Source organism: Kogia breviceps, chromosome 4 (genome assembly GCF_026419965.1).
Source record: "Kogia breviceps isolate mKogBre1 chromosome 4, mKogBre1 haplotype 1, whole genome shotgun sequence".
Lineage (NCBI taxonomy): Eukaryota > Metazoa > Chordata > Mammalia > Artiodactyla > Physeteridae > Kogia > Kogia breviceps.
The window spans coordinates 122538992-122554961 of NC_081313.1; the positions used below are offsets into that span (position 1 = coordinate 122538992).

Below are 15970 nucleotides of genomic sequence, written 5' to 3' on the forward strand. Positions count from 1 at the left end.
TCAGAAAATGACCTCAGCCTGCTGCCTGAATTGTCATTTATTTGTTCACTTGTGCAAGAAGAAACCTGAGCTAAATCAAGTGAGATACATGCACACGGTCCTGGAAGGATCATTTTAGAACCAGTTTCAAAGCAGATTCTAATTCAAAAATGCCTCTGCCACTTAGACCCACATGGAGATGTTACCGGCCTCACGAAATGTCATCGAGTAACTGAGTTGTGCCAGTGTTGGAAGTGATCGCAGCCACGGTAGCTTCCTTGCTGGGAGAGGGAGGAGAAGGTGGGGGAGGGGCAGTTGATTACAAATAGCTTTAGGGAGGATGCGATAAAAGCGGACCTACAAAGCCACGGGCTATTGATTGCAAATCTGGCAAGGCTGCAGGCCATTCTCATTGCAGGCAGGGCACCGCAGGGCCCGGTAGGACTCCTTAAATCTGTTGGCCAGCATCGAGAACTTGCTGCCGTGGCACAGAGAGCAGGTGGCACTGCCCGATCCTCGGCAGTGAAAACAGTTGTCCTCGGGAAGTTCCCCTTCCTGCAAGAGACAGGTCAGGGTTAAGTTACAGCAGCAGTTCAAATCCATCGTTCACACACAAGTCAAAATAGCACTGGGAACCTGCAGCGGCTAGGGCAGAATTAGGGGAAAATGCATCCCACACATGCCAAAGAGGGACCTGGCCAGAGGCACAGAATAAGCTCAGCACTTTATCCGAGATTTCCCTGATGGACCTCTCTAAGACAGCAACCCCTGCCACCAGGCCGTGCACTCCACAACTTGACCTTTTTCATCTCTCTTGTCACCATCTGACACGTTATTTCTGTGCCCATAATGGCAGGACTTAATGTTCCTCATTGCCAAACTAATAGTGAACACTTGTGAAACACCTGGGAGGTGTCAGGCGCTGTACCTGGGCCCTCAGCAGTGAGAGTGCGGAGTCCTAACCACTGGACTGCCAGGGAATTCCCTGGGCACTGCTCTAAGAGCTCTCTGTGCCAGTGGCCACACAGCTTGAAGAGGAGGCAGGCTTGGGTCCCAGGGGGTCGGGCGCCAGAGATCATGTTCCTAATGACTCCACATGCAGCCCTCATCGGAGTTGCCCAGCAGTAGGTGCTCAGGATTGTTCTGTGTGACTGAGGGGACGGATGAATGGATGTTGCAATCCTTTGGAGCGTAGCTCTGGATTCTTGCAGAACTTTTATCTTCATTCTCTTGGCGAACCATGAAAAGGCCCTGTGATTAAGAGCTTGGCTCTGGAGTCAGCAGCCTGCAGCTGAGGCCTGCCTCTGAGAAAAACTGTGCACCTGGGACGGTTCACTTAACCTCCCTAAATCTCAGTTTCTTTACCTGTGATCTGGGAGGGATATTGCTTACCTCTCTGAGTAGCTGGAATATTAAATGAGAGAGTATATGTAAATGCCCTAATATATTATCTGGCATATTATAGCTTCTCCATTAAAGTTAGTTTACTTCTAAGCCTTGTCCCCTCCTGCCAGGGACACCAGACTATGCCCCTCGGCTATCGCGGTGCTCTTCCCCTAAGACATCTCAAGGAAACTGGCAATTTTGCACTGCCATGCAATGACCGTGCACAGACCACGAACCTTCTGTGAAATAAGGGGTCATACCAGATCGATACCAGGTAGATTCAGCACCAATTCCTGTCCATTTCACCTTTAGAACATCTGTCAAATCTCTTCAGTTTCCCCTCCACAACCACAATGCCGATTCAAACGCCTATCTATTCTGGCATGAACTCAGCATAGTTCCTGCCTCCGGGCTTGTGGGATGTTCTCACCATGGATACCAATCTCACGAACCTACAGTTGTGATTGCCACATAGAAAGCACCCAAGAAACCTTGTAATGAACACCTGCCCACCAGATAAACTTCAGGATAAACCCAAACTCTGGGACTTTCCTGGTGGCTCAGTGGTTAAGAATCTGCCTGCCACTGCAGGGGACACGGGTTCGAGCCCTGGTTTGGGAAGATCCCACATGCTGTGGAGCAACGAAGCCCCTGCGCCACAACTACTGAAGCCTGCGCGCCTAGAGCCCATGCTCCGCAACAAGAGAAGCCACCGCAATGAAAAGTCCGCGCACCGCAATGAAAAGTCCGCGCACCGCAATGAAAAGTCCACGTGCCACAACAAAGAGCAGCCCCAGCTCACCTCAACTAGAGAAAGCCTGTGTTCAGCAACGAAGACCCAACGCAGCCAAAGATAGATAGATAAATAAATAAATAAATTTATTGAAAAAAAAAAAATCTCCTTAGCTTACGTACATTGTCAGTTACTTCTCTCATCAGGCTCTCATCCTTCGGTCTCTCTCTAGCTGGTGTTGAGGGAACTTTCCCCACTCTCAACCCAGCCAGCTCCTACCTGTTCTCAGATGTCAGCTTAGCAGCACTTCCTCCAGGAAGCCTTGCTCACCTGTACCTCTGGACCAGGAGTCCCACCCCGCCTCTACTGCCCCTAGCTTGGCAGGTCTCACACTCCCCTGAAAGTTCCTGCTGACTAGACAGGAAGCGTTCTGGGCTCGTGCCTCTCCCCATCACTTCCTGACATCTAGTATAGTACCTGGCACAATATTTGCTGTTCGCATACTTGCTGAATGAATAAACAAAGAAAACAATGATGTCTGGAGATCCCTTAGTGTTCTTACATTCTAGGAACTAACAAGACAGCTGGAGTTCACTGGGTGTCTCAACCAGCTAACACAGCTTTCTTTTGTAACCTAAGACTAAAAGTCATCTCTGAAAAGGGAGGCCTACATTCTAAAAATAGCCCCATCGCACTGCAAGGTGCCTAAGTAGGTATTAAACTTTATTTATTCTAGATGTAGGGAATGGAGGTCATTTTCCAGCTGACAAAATCCAGATGATGTCTATGCCCACTTTTGTTAATACTTTACTGATTGTTGCCATATTCTGATATGTTAACAATGGGGCAATTGGTTTTCTTCCCTTAAAGTATGCAGAATAAATATATTTGCCAAAATATTCTTAAAGCAAATTGCCATGGTCCATTTTTCTGCAAAATCCATCATGTTTTTGTTTTGCACTTGATCCCACTGAGATTTTAATAAGTCAATGTTGTCAAGGAAAATACAGTAAAATCCTACCATAATGCTATACATGTGATCCAAAAATTCATTTGCATAGAATGCCAGGCCAGATACTGAAAGATTAGGGAAATGACCTGGTGAGCCTGCCATAAAGAACAAGAACAAATCATCAATCAAATTTCATCTCATGTCACGTGGTTATATGACACATTGTTAGAGGTTTCCCTGGAGTTTCCATTCTTATCCTAAGTTACCACCCTTCCTCCAACTGTTTGCTCTCAATATGCTCTTTTTAATCATTCAGTTAACTCAACAGTTATTTATTGAGCCTCTGCTCTTTATAAGGCATGCATAATATCAGCATCTGTGTACCAGTCTCAATATTTTTAAAAATTCTTCTCAGGAAACATTTAGTAAGAAGATATTGAACAGCATAACTTAGGTTCTAGAACCCAACAACCTACCCAAACCACCTCTCAACTAGCTCCATGACCAAGAAAAGGGGTCTCAGCTTTCAGCAGAGACTCAAAGGCTTGTGTGGCCCTGAAGATGGTAACCAGCACCAATCTGGAGGCCGATGAGCAGAGTGATTAAGATCATGAGATTGGTAGCCAGATGGACCTGGGGTTGACTACTGACTCCGGTGACCTCTTGCGAGTTACTTAACTTCTCTGAGCCTTCATTTCCCCAGCTGCTGAATGAGACTACAGATAATACCCACCTCACAGAGTCCTTGTGAGAATGAAATGGATTACTACATGGAAAGCACTGGGCATGGGGCCTGGCTAACATGAACCCTCAAAAAATGGCAGTTGTTATTATTATTATTCTGTTTCAAAGGTAAGATCACATAAAGCATAAAGAAGCTCAGATGACTTATGGTCTCAAATCCACTGAATACAGGGTCAGATTTTTCCCCTTCTACTTTTCATTGTGGCTCAATTCAATTATTCCTCTCCTTTTCTTTTATAGTTAATACAGAGGTTCAAACATGGCCTGGCTTTTAGCCCTCCCTGCTCTTTCATCAAGGTCCTACTGTTTCCCTGTTCCATATAACACAACAAAGAGTCTCTTGGTCAGAATGGGCTCCTTGATGTTCTTTGACCCTCTGTTTTAGAATAAAAGTTGTCTGGGCATTTACTGCATGAGGGATGGGGCAAACAAATAGCAATTTAAAACAGAGCTTAGGGACTTCCCTGGTGGCGCAGTGGTTAAAAATCTGCCTGCCAACGCAGGGGACATGGGTTCGAGCCCTGGTCTGGGAAGATCCCACAGGCCGTGGAGCACCCAAGCCCATGCACCACAACTACTGAGCCTGTGCTCTAGAGCCTGCAAGCCACAGCTACTGAAGCCCGAGTGCCACAACTACTAAGGCCCGCGTGCCTAGAGCCCGTGCTCCGCAACAAGAGAAGCCACTGCAATGAGAAGCCCTTGCACCGCAATGAAGAGTGGCCCCCGCTCACCACAACTAAAAAAAGAAAGCCCGCGTGCAACAATGAAGACTCAATGCAGGCAAAAATCAATAAATCAATTAATTAATTCTAAATAAATAAATAAATAAATAAAATAAAATAGAGCTTAAAGGACAGGCAAGTGAAGTATAACCTTTCACAGCAACTTTCTGCTGCACACCTCTGTCTTGGTTTATGGCATTATAGCTAAAAAACACAGTTCTCTCCAAATTGAATTTAAAGGTTATTGTCATAGCAGGCTTGTTGTTGCTTTTTCATTCAGACCTGCAACATGACCTGCATTTCTGGTCCTCCTCTGAAAATGCATGCTCCAAGTTACAATATGGTATGGAAAAGGATAGAATTAATGAATTTTAAAATGGGACGGTAATGCTTTGGATCACAAAGTTTAGTTGTCAGACTGCTGCTATACTAGGCTCTGAATAGTGCTCTGTAGAAAGCGAGAGAAGGCAGAGGCAGAATATTTCTTATCAGTTGGCACTTTCGTTCCAAATTCCAGTATTCTTTCCACAAACATTTACCTAATATTTACTGAGCACCTATTATATGCCAGGCTCTATTTTTTTTGGCATTGGAACTACTATGTTACACCCAACATAAACATGCCCCCTGACCTAATAGAGACCAAATCCTAGTGGGTAAGGGCAAACATTAACCAAACAATCACACAAATAAATGTAAGATTACATGTGCAGGGGGAGGGGGAGGTGCCTTAAGGGGTCCATCCTTGTGGATTTTTATCCTCATGGAAACCAGGGGAGGCCTCTCTGTGGAACTGATGCCTCCACGGAGATCTGTGGGCAAGGAAGTAGGGAGTCTGGAGAATATTCTAGGCACAGGGAAGTTGCCTCTGGCAGGAAAGAGCAAAGAACATCCGAGGGGTAGCCAGATGGGCAGTGTGTCTAAGGCAGAGAGAATGCGTGGATATGTGTAAGAGATGAGGCTGAAGAAGCCAGGCCACACAGTGCTTTCTAGAACAAGTGAGGAGTTTTGGTTTTATCCCAAGTGATAAGAGCCCATTGAAAGTTGTTTTCTTTTGGTGGTGGGGCCCAGGGTAGGGGAGGGGGAGGGGCAGTAAGGGATGGCATGATCAGATTTGCATTTCAACTATATTTTATCAAGTGTGAGATCAGGTCGGAAAAAGACAGGAATTGTTCTGAGGAGAACTGGAGTCTGGTCATGGCTTCCTCATTCCCTTGACATCACTCAAGTGAGAGGAAGTCCCTGGCCCATTTTGTCACGCTAACCCATGGGAGGTTCAGCTTCAAGTCCCAAGAGATGGAATCTAAAAAGAGAAAATTCATTTCTGCTGCTTTCCAAGCTTTTACTCTCTTAGCTTAAATTCACCAAAATTGCTTTTCTCACCCTCAATCCCACACTGCGAACTAACGAATGTCATCACCTTCCCGCTTGTCTGAGCATGTCTGAACAATGTTTTTCAGGGTGGGGAGTGCACACCTCTGAAAGGTGTGGGGACTTTTTATCTAAAGAAAACAAAACAAGAAATTAAGCTTTAATAATATCTTCAAAAGAAACGGTTATATTGATTTTTAATAAACAAGGTGACACCAGCACCCTCACTAAGTTGGGCAGTCACTTAACATAGGTGGTACCCAAGGGACCTTGTTGTATACATGATGTAAAGTGACCTCACTTTACATAAAGTGACAATGACAATCCTGCTCATTCGTTCATTTTCAGCATATTACAACATGTTGTGGTTCACCAGTGTCTGGTCTAGTGGATTTACAGATGATATTGCTTAGTTTTTTATTTTTATTTTTATTTTTTTTTTTTTTTGTGGTATGCGGGCCTCTCACTGTTGTGGCCTCTCCGGTTGTGGAGCACAGGCTCCGGACGTGCAGGCTCAGCAGCCATGGCTCACGGGCCCAGCCGCTCCGCGGCATGTGGGATCTTCCCGGACCGGGGCTCGAACCCGCGTCCCCTGCATCGGCAGGCGGATTCTCAACCACTGCGCCACCAGGGAAGCCCGATATTGCTTAGTTTTAACTAAACTAATCTCCACAAACTCTAAAGACAAGTAGATTGATTAGATTTCTTCAAGGAAACTGGGGGTTGAGGATTACCACCGATAATAGAAGCACAAGCAAACCCATAAGAAAAGGACAGAGCTGATTTTTCTCCATCTCTAGAATGAGCTGTTCTAAGCCTCAATGCAAAGTGAAAACAGTAAGTTCCTAATCAGATCTAAAATAATTCAAATTATGAGTATTTGAAATATGGGCTTATAACTATTATGGCTAACAATAAAATGTGATAAACCACTAGAATATAATAAACTTAAAATTCCTCAACATATTTAACATTTAGACATAAGTATTCACATTCAAAAGTTCTTACTTAAATAGTGCACAATGAAAACAATTTGGAGACCACGGCTATAGGGCCAGCTCTGCGCAGGGCAGTGAACCGTTCTGACATACCTGTGGGTACTGGTTATGGGGGAAGGTGCCTCCCGTCTCTGCCAAAGGCCCATCGTTCTGGTCTCCATAGATTTCTTCTTTGCTCATCAGAGACTCTTCCTCAGCCTCCTCTTCCTTCTGGAGCATTTTCCTCATGAAATCTCTCTTGTCCATTGGAGTTCGAATGATTTTCAGGTTATTCGTGTAGATGATTATCTTTCCAAAATCTATAATAGGTGGGGACTAGAGAAATGAAGAATGAGCATGGTGATTCACCAGGAGTCACCAAATACAGGGCTGCAGAACCTCTTCAACATCCCAGGAAAGAGAGATATGGTCTGGCACTAGGGATCCCATCACAACCCAAAGCTACAGTTCATTCTCTGGTTTCATTGCTCTGTCTGAAAACCCTGAACACCAGCTTCTTTCTTGCTGTTGATGGTAACCAGCCAAAGCTGAATTAATCATGTAACTAGAATGTAGGACTCTGCAGGACAGGGTCCAGAGCTTCTTTTCCCACTACATACCATGGGATCTGGTGCAGGGCTGGGCTCAGTGAGCGCTTAATGCATACAAAGGAAAGCTTTTAAAAAATCTCTCAGCAACCAAATTATTAGTTATGCTTTTTAAAAAAAAATTACCAGTTTACATAATTAATCAGGGTGCCTTTTAAGTTCTAACTTTTTTTTGTTTATTGTATAATGCATCATTTGAAAATACCAAGGAAATATCTTTTTGTTTTTAATGATGCATGAATGGAAGTAATGCTAGTTGGCAGGATTTGATTGTAAGAAATCAATAAAGTAACTGTATTTTTAAAAAAATAAATAAATCTCTCTCCAACATTTTTATGCATAAATAAAAACAGTAGACACAATTTATTGAATTACTACTATTATTATTATTATAGCGGATAGCATTTATTTTGGGTCAGGTTTCATGCTAAGCATATTACAAACATTACCTCACTTCCCTCCCAAACATCCCTATGAGGTAGATGCTATGATTTCTACATTTTACAGAGAAGGAGACTGAGGTTCAGTGTGGTTAAGAGTCTTCCACTTTTACAGAGTTACTCAGGGTTTGTGGCCAGGATTCAAACCCAGGTCTGTCTCACCCTAAGGACCATATTCTTAACACCTATACTGTAGTATTTACAAACATTCCCCACCACCACCAGTTAAGATATATATATATATATATATATATATATGTATGTGTGTGTGTGTTTTCATTATTCATATAATATGAAAATCTTTTTATGTCAATAAAGGTACTTCTGTAGCATCATTATTAATAGCCTATGTTCCCTTGTATGGATTTATCATGTGTTACTTCATCATTTGCTGAGAAACAACTTGGGCAATACTACAGTGCAGTAGAGAAGCCTGGGGAGGAAATGTTTCATAGAGCTAGGATAGCTTGGGGGCAAACACTAGATTAACTCCCAGTTCCACTGTCCACCAGTTGTGAGATGGGGAGAGCCATTTGGCCTCTCAGAACCTGTTTGCTCACGCAAATGGGTTGACATCCAACTGATGGGCGCCACCAGAGGCAAACTACTTATTAAAATATATGAATATTTCCATACTGGGTGGTAATCAGGTGCTGTCCCTGATACTCCTGAGAGCCTTCCTGTTTCCCCAGCCTCTCTCCTCAGGGAGTCTCTCACATCCCCAAACCCAGCAATGTAGATATTAATGCTTAGGACCCCAGGTCTCAGGACCCTGCCCCAGCACTCTGCTGGCTTCCGTGCTGACTGAGCAGTGTTCCTGTGCTTAAATATTTTGGCTCTAATCCCTGAGGCTAATTATATCAACGTCTAGGGGCGAGGGTGCAATAAGAATATGTAAGAGTTTGCAAAACCTAAAGATACTATGCAAGTGATGGGCATTGTTACTGCCATTAGTATTAAAAACTTCTTTAGTAGTGCACGTACAATCATGCTACACAACTACATTCCCCAGCATGAAATATTTGGCCCTGCTTTTACAGAACTGTATAAACCAAATTTACTTAGATGCCACAGTTAAGCAGTCTCCTATTTAAAGCCATCAGGCATTCAGTCACAACCTGGCTTGAGCAGGACTTCAATCTTCAGGCCCCCTTCCTTGAAACACCCATGGAGTTTTCAATAATTATTTACGGAGCCACAAGCTTCCTGCCTGGCCCTGTTTTCTCTCCCTCTCTTCAGGGGATCATGTGGCAGCTTCCATTTCCTACTGTTTGATGCATGCTGGGTTCCTGTTTCACACTCTGGACTATCAGTTTCTGAGCATCAGAAGATAAAGATGGTGGCACTTTTGGAAGGTTCCATATCTCTTTCCAGTAATAGCCAAAGAGGTTCAGTTACTAGGAAGCTTTTTTCACACATAGGTCTGGGTTTTTCAAGGCAAAATTCTCAATATACAAAAAAAAAAAAAAAAAAAAAAAAAATTGCAGTCATCTGGTCCAACCTCCTGCCTCTAAGCTGGTCAGCATCTGAGACACCCAGGATAGTAAATTAATTTTTAAGATACTCCAAAGATGGAGGGTCCCAAATCACCTTTAAGGTGTGTTTAAGTTTCAGCCACCCTGACAGCCAAGTTCTTCCTTGTGTCTAAGGAAACTCTCTGGGTGTAACTAAAGTTCACATTATCCAGTTACACCCAATTGCCTGTGAGGAATACCCACTCTTACATTATAGAGGACCAGGATGGAGCCAGGAATTTTTTGTGTCCTTCCAATGCCCGGAATGGCAACTTATGTGATTAAACATTCATAAATACTCTGATGTCAAAAGCAACAGGACTGGGAATTGCGATTCAGGGACCATGAAACCTTTCCACAGCTCTGTGTTTAAATGCAGACATGCCTAGTGGGTACTAGAAACTCAATGGGCTTTGGAGGTAGGCAGATCTGAGTTCAAATTTTAAATCTCTCAAACTGTGTGAGAGTTACAAGTTTTTTTAAGCCCTATAAACTTGTTTTTCCAATTTGTAAAACTCTCACAGAATTACTGTGAAGATAAAATTGCATAATTTACACAAAGTACCTGTTCAATAAATGTTACTTTCCTTCTTCCTTTCCCTTTCATTTTTTTTAATGAAACTTATAAACTTTAGTCAGTTTCAACCCCTTAAAATATCTGATTGTTTATAACCACTTTCTCTATCCATCACATAAAATTTTAAAAGACTCCATATTTCCTAGATAAGAACCTGTTCATTATCACAATGGTAGGTAACATATACTGAGCATATACAATGTGCCAGGCACAATGCTAAGTACTTTTAATGTCATATATTTTTAATCATCATGATAATCTTGAAAGTAGGTACTTTTATTATCACAAGGTTGAGTGGCTTGCTCAAGCTCACAGAGTAAGTGGGTAGAACGGACATCAAGTCCAGGTTTAATTGACACCAGAGCCTTGCTTTTTATGATTATTATTTTATTGTGGTAAAATATACATAACATAAAATTTACCACTTTAACCTTCTTAAGCTTCAGTTCAGGGACATCAGTACATTCACATTACTGTGCAACCCTCTCCACCACGCATCTCCAGAACATTTTCTTATTCCCGCACTGAAACTCTTTAGTTAAACTCCACCTTCTCCTCTCTCCAACCCCCGGCAAACACCATTCTACTTTCTGTCTCTGTAAATTAGACTATGCTAGTACCTCATGAAAGTGGAATCATACAATTATCCTTTTGTGACCGGCTTATTGAACTTAGCTCAAGGTCTTCAAGGTTCATGCATGTTATAATGTGTATCAGAATTTCCTTCCTTTTAAGGCTGAATAATATTCTATTGTATGTATATACCACGTTTTGTTTGTTCAGTCACCCATTGATGAGTATTTGGGTTGTGTCCACCTATGGGCAATTGTGCTGCTATGAACACTGGTGTACAAATATCTGTTCAAGTTACTTTTAATTATTGTGTTTAACTGCTACCCAGTGTTGCTGCAAAGCCGATATTTACTAAGGGTTATTTTACAGTTGGATTCACTATTGAAAAATCATGACTTCCCAGCTCTCATTTCCTTATTTTTCCTAAGTACCGCATTGACAAACTGTTTCAGGGGGTGGAGCAGCACGAATCCACCCCGACGACTCTCACACCAGAGGCGGGCTAGCAGTGGGATGTGGCATTTTTTGAGGCAACAAAGAAAACATGGATGACCAGATGAAGCAGAAATCAAACCCTGAACCTTGTCTCTAGAGTACTATGTTTAAAACCACTGTGTGGTGCTGCCAGGAAGACTCCGGTAGCTGGTTTTATCAAGTCCATGCCTAATCATACTTTTACATAAATGCCAAGTACAACGCATGACTGATGAAGGTCAAGCAGTCCAATATTAAAAACCATGGCCTTGTACAAGGTTCGTATAAACTATGACTTTATAAATTCTAAAGCTACAAATGAGATTTAGTTAAAAAGAAATACTGTAAGTACAGGATATAACAAAGTACCTAGGACATAATAAGCACCTGATAAATGGTAACTATTATTATCATCATCATCACTATTATGAATGGCCTTGTTCTCTTAAAAGGAACATTCCATAGGGCCAAGGGCATGGGGAATCAGAAGACCTGGGTTCTTATTCTGACTCTGCACCTAATGACCCTATAATATTGGCTGGGTCCCTTACAATTTGGAACTCAATTTTCCTCACTTGCAAAATGGAAATGACCATATTTTGCCTTTCTCCTCAAGGTTGTGAAGAAGACTCAATGAGATAGAATGTGATAGTGCTTTACAATGCGTAAGTCACTCCACTAACATGAGGGGTTGTTCATTCCAGCCCTCTTTAATATCAAAAAGAAACATGGTATTATCTTTGATAAATGTGGACATGCCCATAATTACACTTTTACCAGTGCCAGCAAGGCCAATACATTTGTCTGCTGTAGATGTATAATCTGTTCCCTTAGGAAACGAACAATAAGAATGATTAAAGAGTAATTATCTGAATTTCACACTTTAAAGATGAAAACATATCCTGGTGTGCTATTTATTAATAACCTGGTACATTATATCATTGTATTTACTCTTTTTTTTTTCTAAGGCATTCATGGCCCTACTGGCAGAGAGCATATACACATCTCCTATTAGTTTTTGAAAATCAGCGAATATTTTCCAGGTTCTTCTAGCTTCAAAGAAGATCATGTATGGGCTTTTGATTATCCATGGTACTGGAGAAGATAACTGAAATTCACAGATAAAAATACATGTTTCAAGTGAAATATTAGCTCAAATGTCTTCCCATGTAACATTTCCTCTGGCTGATTTGCTATTCACCATTTCTTCCCAGGACTCCAACTACCCACCATTCATGTTAACAAGCAATGGCAAGGCAAAATAAATAAATAAACAAACAAAAAAGCAGGCAGCAGGAGGGAGATAAGAAATAAAAGAAGACATGGATAAACCACAAGCTGAATAACTGGCTGGAATAAAATAAGCACCTTCAAACACTTAACTCTTTCAGGAAAAAGAACAACTCGTTGCCGCATAATTTTCTAAAACGGCAGACTGGCAACCTGAAATCCGCTGAGTCTCTATTTCATTTACTTACCAAGATTACCCAGGCAAAGACCCAATTACAATTTGCTACCCTGGATAGAATTTGAATACTAGCTATGCGTATTGCACTTTCCAATAGGTAGTCAACAAGAATGTTATTTTCATCCCAGAAATACTATTCTGAGAGCAGCTTCACATTGGGTGCACCTATAGCTCTGGTCGGTACCAGGGTAGAAGCAAGATACAAATCTGAACAATTCAGGTGTTTCTCTAACCACATTTTAGTCCTTAAAGCTTATACACCATGGGCAATACCAACCTTACGGTCATTCGCCTTGTAATCATTGAAGAAAGGCTGGCTGCTCGCCAAGGTGTAGGCACTACCCTCTCGAAACACGCTGATCCGCTGAGCAGTCAGCTTAGGGGAGTACGACTGGGGTTTGGGGGCTTCCCCAGACCCATAAACACCATCCATTGGTTCAAGGGACTCTTGGAGGAAACTGTGAGGGTACTCCTCCTTTGGCGACTCTAATTCCTGCCCATCCTCAAAGACCTGCTTCAACACCCGGCCACTGTAGGAGGAAGAGATTTTAAATCGTACTTTCCGGGGTTTGCCGTCACTCTTCTGCTTCAGCTTCTTCTCAGGGTCCTCCATCAGCAGAAAGTTCACCTTGTGGTTTCCAGGCTTTGGTGTAGCCAGTGAAACTTGGGGCTCTGAGAAAAAGGCATTTTATTTTCTCTCCTGCATATAATTAATTCAAGCTGGTGCTGGGGTATGCTCGGTTTACAGCAACTGACACCTGCACATTAAATATTGATAGGCCTTCATGCAGAGGCAGGCTACTGCGGGTTTATGGAGTGGATGGAGCATAAGACAAGACTGGGTCCTCTCAGAATCCCAAACTCACCCATAACTTCACCCCAACCCTGGCATTTCTTAATATGAGCATGCGTGGGTTTATTTAGACTGAACAAGTAATCAGTTCAGCAGGGATCAGTTAGCAAGGGTCTTGTTATTCTTACCCACAACTATGACCTAGTGAGCATTTAATAGGTGCCAGAGATTTTTACATGCATTATCTTACTTTGTCCTCACAATAAACCTACAATGAAACTATTATTATCTGTGTTTTACAGAGGGGAAAGTGAGGGCCCGAGTAGTTCCTCCATTAGTTTACTCTATTCCAGCAAGTAAGTGACAGAGCAGGGATTCGAACTCAGTTCTAACTGATTCCAAAACACATGTCCGGTCCACCAAGCCGAAAGTTTTCAAACCGTGTCTCATGGAGCCTTAGACAGGAAGAAGCCGTGGGTGCTTCTGAGCCTTCTACCCCTGCATTAACCAATGCACCTTCACTTTATATCTATTTTACATCTCAGATTTCATCTGCAAGAACAGCTTGAGCCCCAATGCCTGCTGAAGACAGCACCTAGTAAATGCCCACACGGTGAGGTAGTTGCTGGGATGAATATCAGAAAAGCACAAGACGTGAGGCTTGAGAATGACAGTCCTATAATTTAGTTTAGGAAACAGGCCTAACATATGAAATAACAGCATCCTGCTTAGGGAGCAAACTGTCCACTGCCAACTGCCAGAACAGCTATTCTGGGAAGACAGCAGTCCCTCAGGAGACAAGGATGGAAGAAGAAGGCTTATAATGGAAGGGCCCTTGGATGGGCCAAAAAAAGAACGAGTTGGGGCTTCCCTGGTGGCGCAGTGGTTGAGCATCCGCCTGCCGATGCAGTGAACACGGGTTCGTGCCCCGGTCTGGGAGGATCCCACATGCCGCGGAGCGGCTGGGCCCGTGAGCCATGGCCGCTGAGCCTGCGCGTCCGGAGCCTGTGCTCCGCAACGGGAGAGGCTGCAACAGTGAGAGGCCCGCGTACCGCAAAAAAGAAAAAAGAAAAAAAAGAACGAGTTGGATTTGAAGAGCTGACAGGGTGGAGGTTAAGACTTTCTCCCAGTCTTTGCTAACGACATCATCGATTTAATTGCCCAAACTGACTTCTCCCGTACTTCTGCAGCCATTCCCATGGATTCTATCACCACTGCCTTCTTCCATCCAGCCCCACCTCTCCGGCCCCAGCTCAAGCCCTCATCACTTCTGTTTTCAGAGCTGTGGCAGCCTCGTGGTGACCTCCCCACCCATCCACAAGTCCATTCTCCACATAGATGCCAGAGCTATGCTTCCAAAGCACAAGTCTGCAGATGCCACTCTCCTGCCTAAAACGTCCTAACTCTTCATGCAGCAGGTAAAGGTCCTCAAAACCTAACTCTGTCTTCCTCTCCAGACTGGTCCTCTGTCTCTTCCAGGTGCTGCCTGGAATTTGTGTCCAGGCATACTGACAATCTCACCTATTTCTCAAAACCACAGATTTCTGTCTCCTATCCAGTACAAACTCTGTTTCCTGATTAAAATGTCAAACTTTCACTCATCCTTCAAGTCACACCTCCAAAGTCACAGTTCCTGGGAAGCCTTCCCACCTGTCCCAAGGAGAAGGCCATGGGACTTTGGACCTACCACCATTAACTGCTTCTTGTTTTTCTCTTACCATTCCTGTGTTCTCCATGAAACTGTGAACACATCAGAGTTAGGAGCTATCTTGACCATTTATTTACGCCTAGTTTTTATCAAAATGCCTAGTATTTAATAAAACTCAGTTAATAATTATTCAATAAATGACTTCCAGGTGAGATAAATCAAATAAATAAAACTTTTGGAACAGGAGATGAGCACATTTTCTGGAGAACAGTGAAAAGGTGAAAGTTGTCAAGAAAAACATCTACATTTCTACTAAAAAAGGGTTTCCCAGTTATAAGGTCTCTGTGTAATCAATGCAAGGAATAGATTAAACACACACACACACACACACTCACACAGAAACATTTTAAAACAAGAAAGAAAGAAAGATATGTCTTCATACTATCAGAAGATACATGCCTATAGGTTCCCTAGGATGCAGAGCTGGCTGTGATATGCCATGAATGGATGACAGGAGGCTGAAACATTGACCCCTCAGCCCTCAGGACAGCCAGGTGGGGCCCCAGGTTCCCAGGTGGTCACCTCGGATGACATCAGCCTCATCTATTTCCTCCAGTGTAAAAAAACAAGTACCATTATTTTCTAAGTATACCATGCCATGAAAAAGACCAGGAAGCCCTAACTAGAAGAACATTTTCTTCTATCCATCCCAGGAAACAAGTATTAGTAAAAGACTTATAGCCTATCTTCATCCAAAGGACCAGTGAGTGGACTTTCATGGCTACCTGGTAAATAGGCATTCTCCACTGAACACGGAATAAACATCATTAAAAAGGTAGACTTTCAAAAGGGTAGATTTCAACCAGAGTGTATACATTGATGCATTTTGCACGATTGTGCTTCTGCTACCTTGAAAATTCGTTAAGCTTAAATTAAGATGGAATTATGAACACAACTGAATGAGTTGGATAGGATTCTCACTATGAAAAAAAGAATCCTTTAGTTATGTGC

At 42.8% G+C, this 15970-nt stretch overlaps 1 protein-coding gene across 1 annotated transcript; it reads right to left on the reverse strand.

The window, feature by feature from the left end:
• Positions 1-277: 277 nt before the first annotated feature.
• On the reverse strand, positions 278-13131 carry GRXCR2 (glutaredoxin and cysteine rich domain containing 2). Its single transcript, XM_059062827.2, has 3 exons — positions 12796-13131; positions 6979-7200; positions 278-534 (listed from the first exon to the last, which is right to left on the reverse strand). The coding sequence occupies exons 1-3, from the start codon at positions 13129-13131 to the stop codon at positions 352-354; spliced, it is 741 nt and encodes a 246-aa protein (XP_058918810.1). The 3' UTR covers positions 278-351.
• Between the last annotated feature and the right edge of the window lie 2839 nt (positions 13132-15970).

Excerpts from the sequence above, each read along its gene's own strand:
- GRXCR2 (XM_059062827.2), bottom strand. The coding sequence starts at position 13,131 with ATGGAGGACCCTGAGAAGAAGCTGAAGCAGAAGAGTGACGGCAAACCC. Across the intron at positions 7,201-12,795 it reads ACAAGGCGAATGACCGTAAG|TCCCCACCTATTATAGATTT; the intron begins GTTGGTATTGCC and ends TCATTTCTCTAG. Across the intron at positions 535-6,978 it reads CCCATAACCAGTACCCACAG|GAAGGGGAACTTCCCGAGGA; the intron begins GTATGTCAGAAC and ends TGTCTCTTGCAG.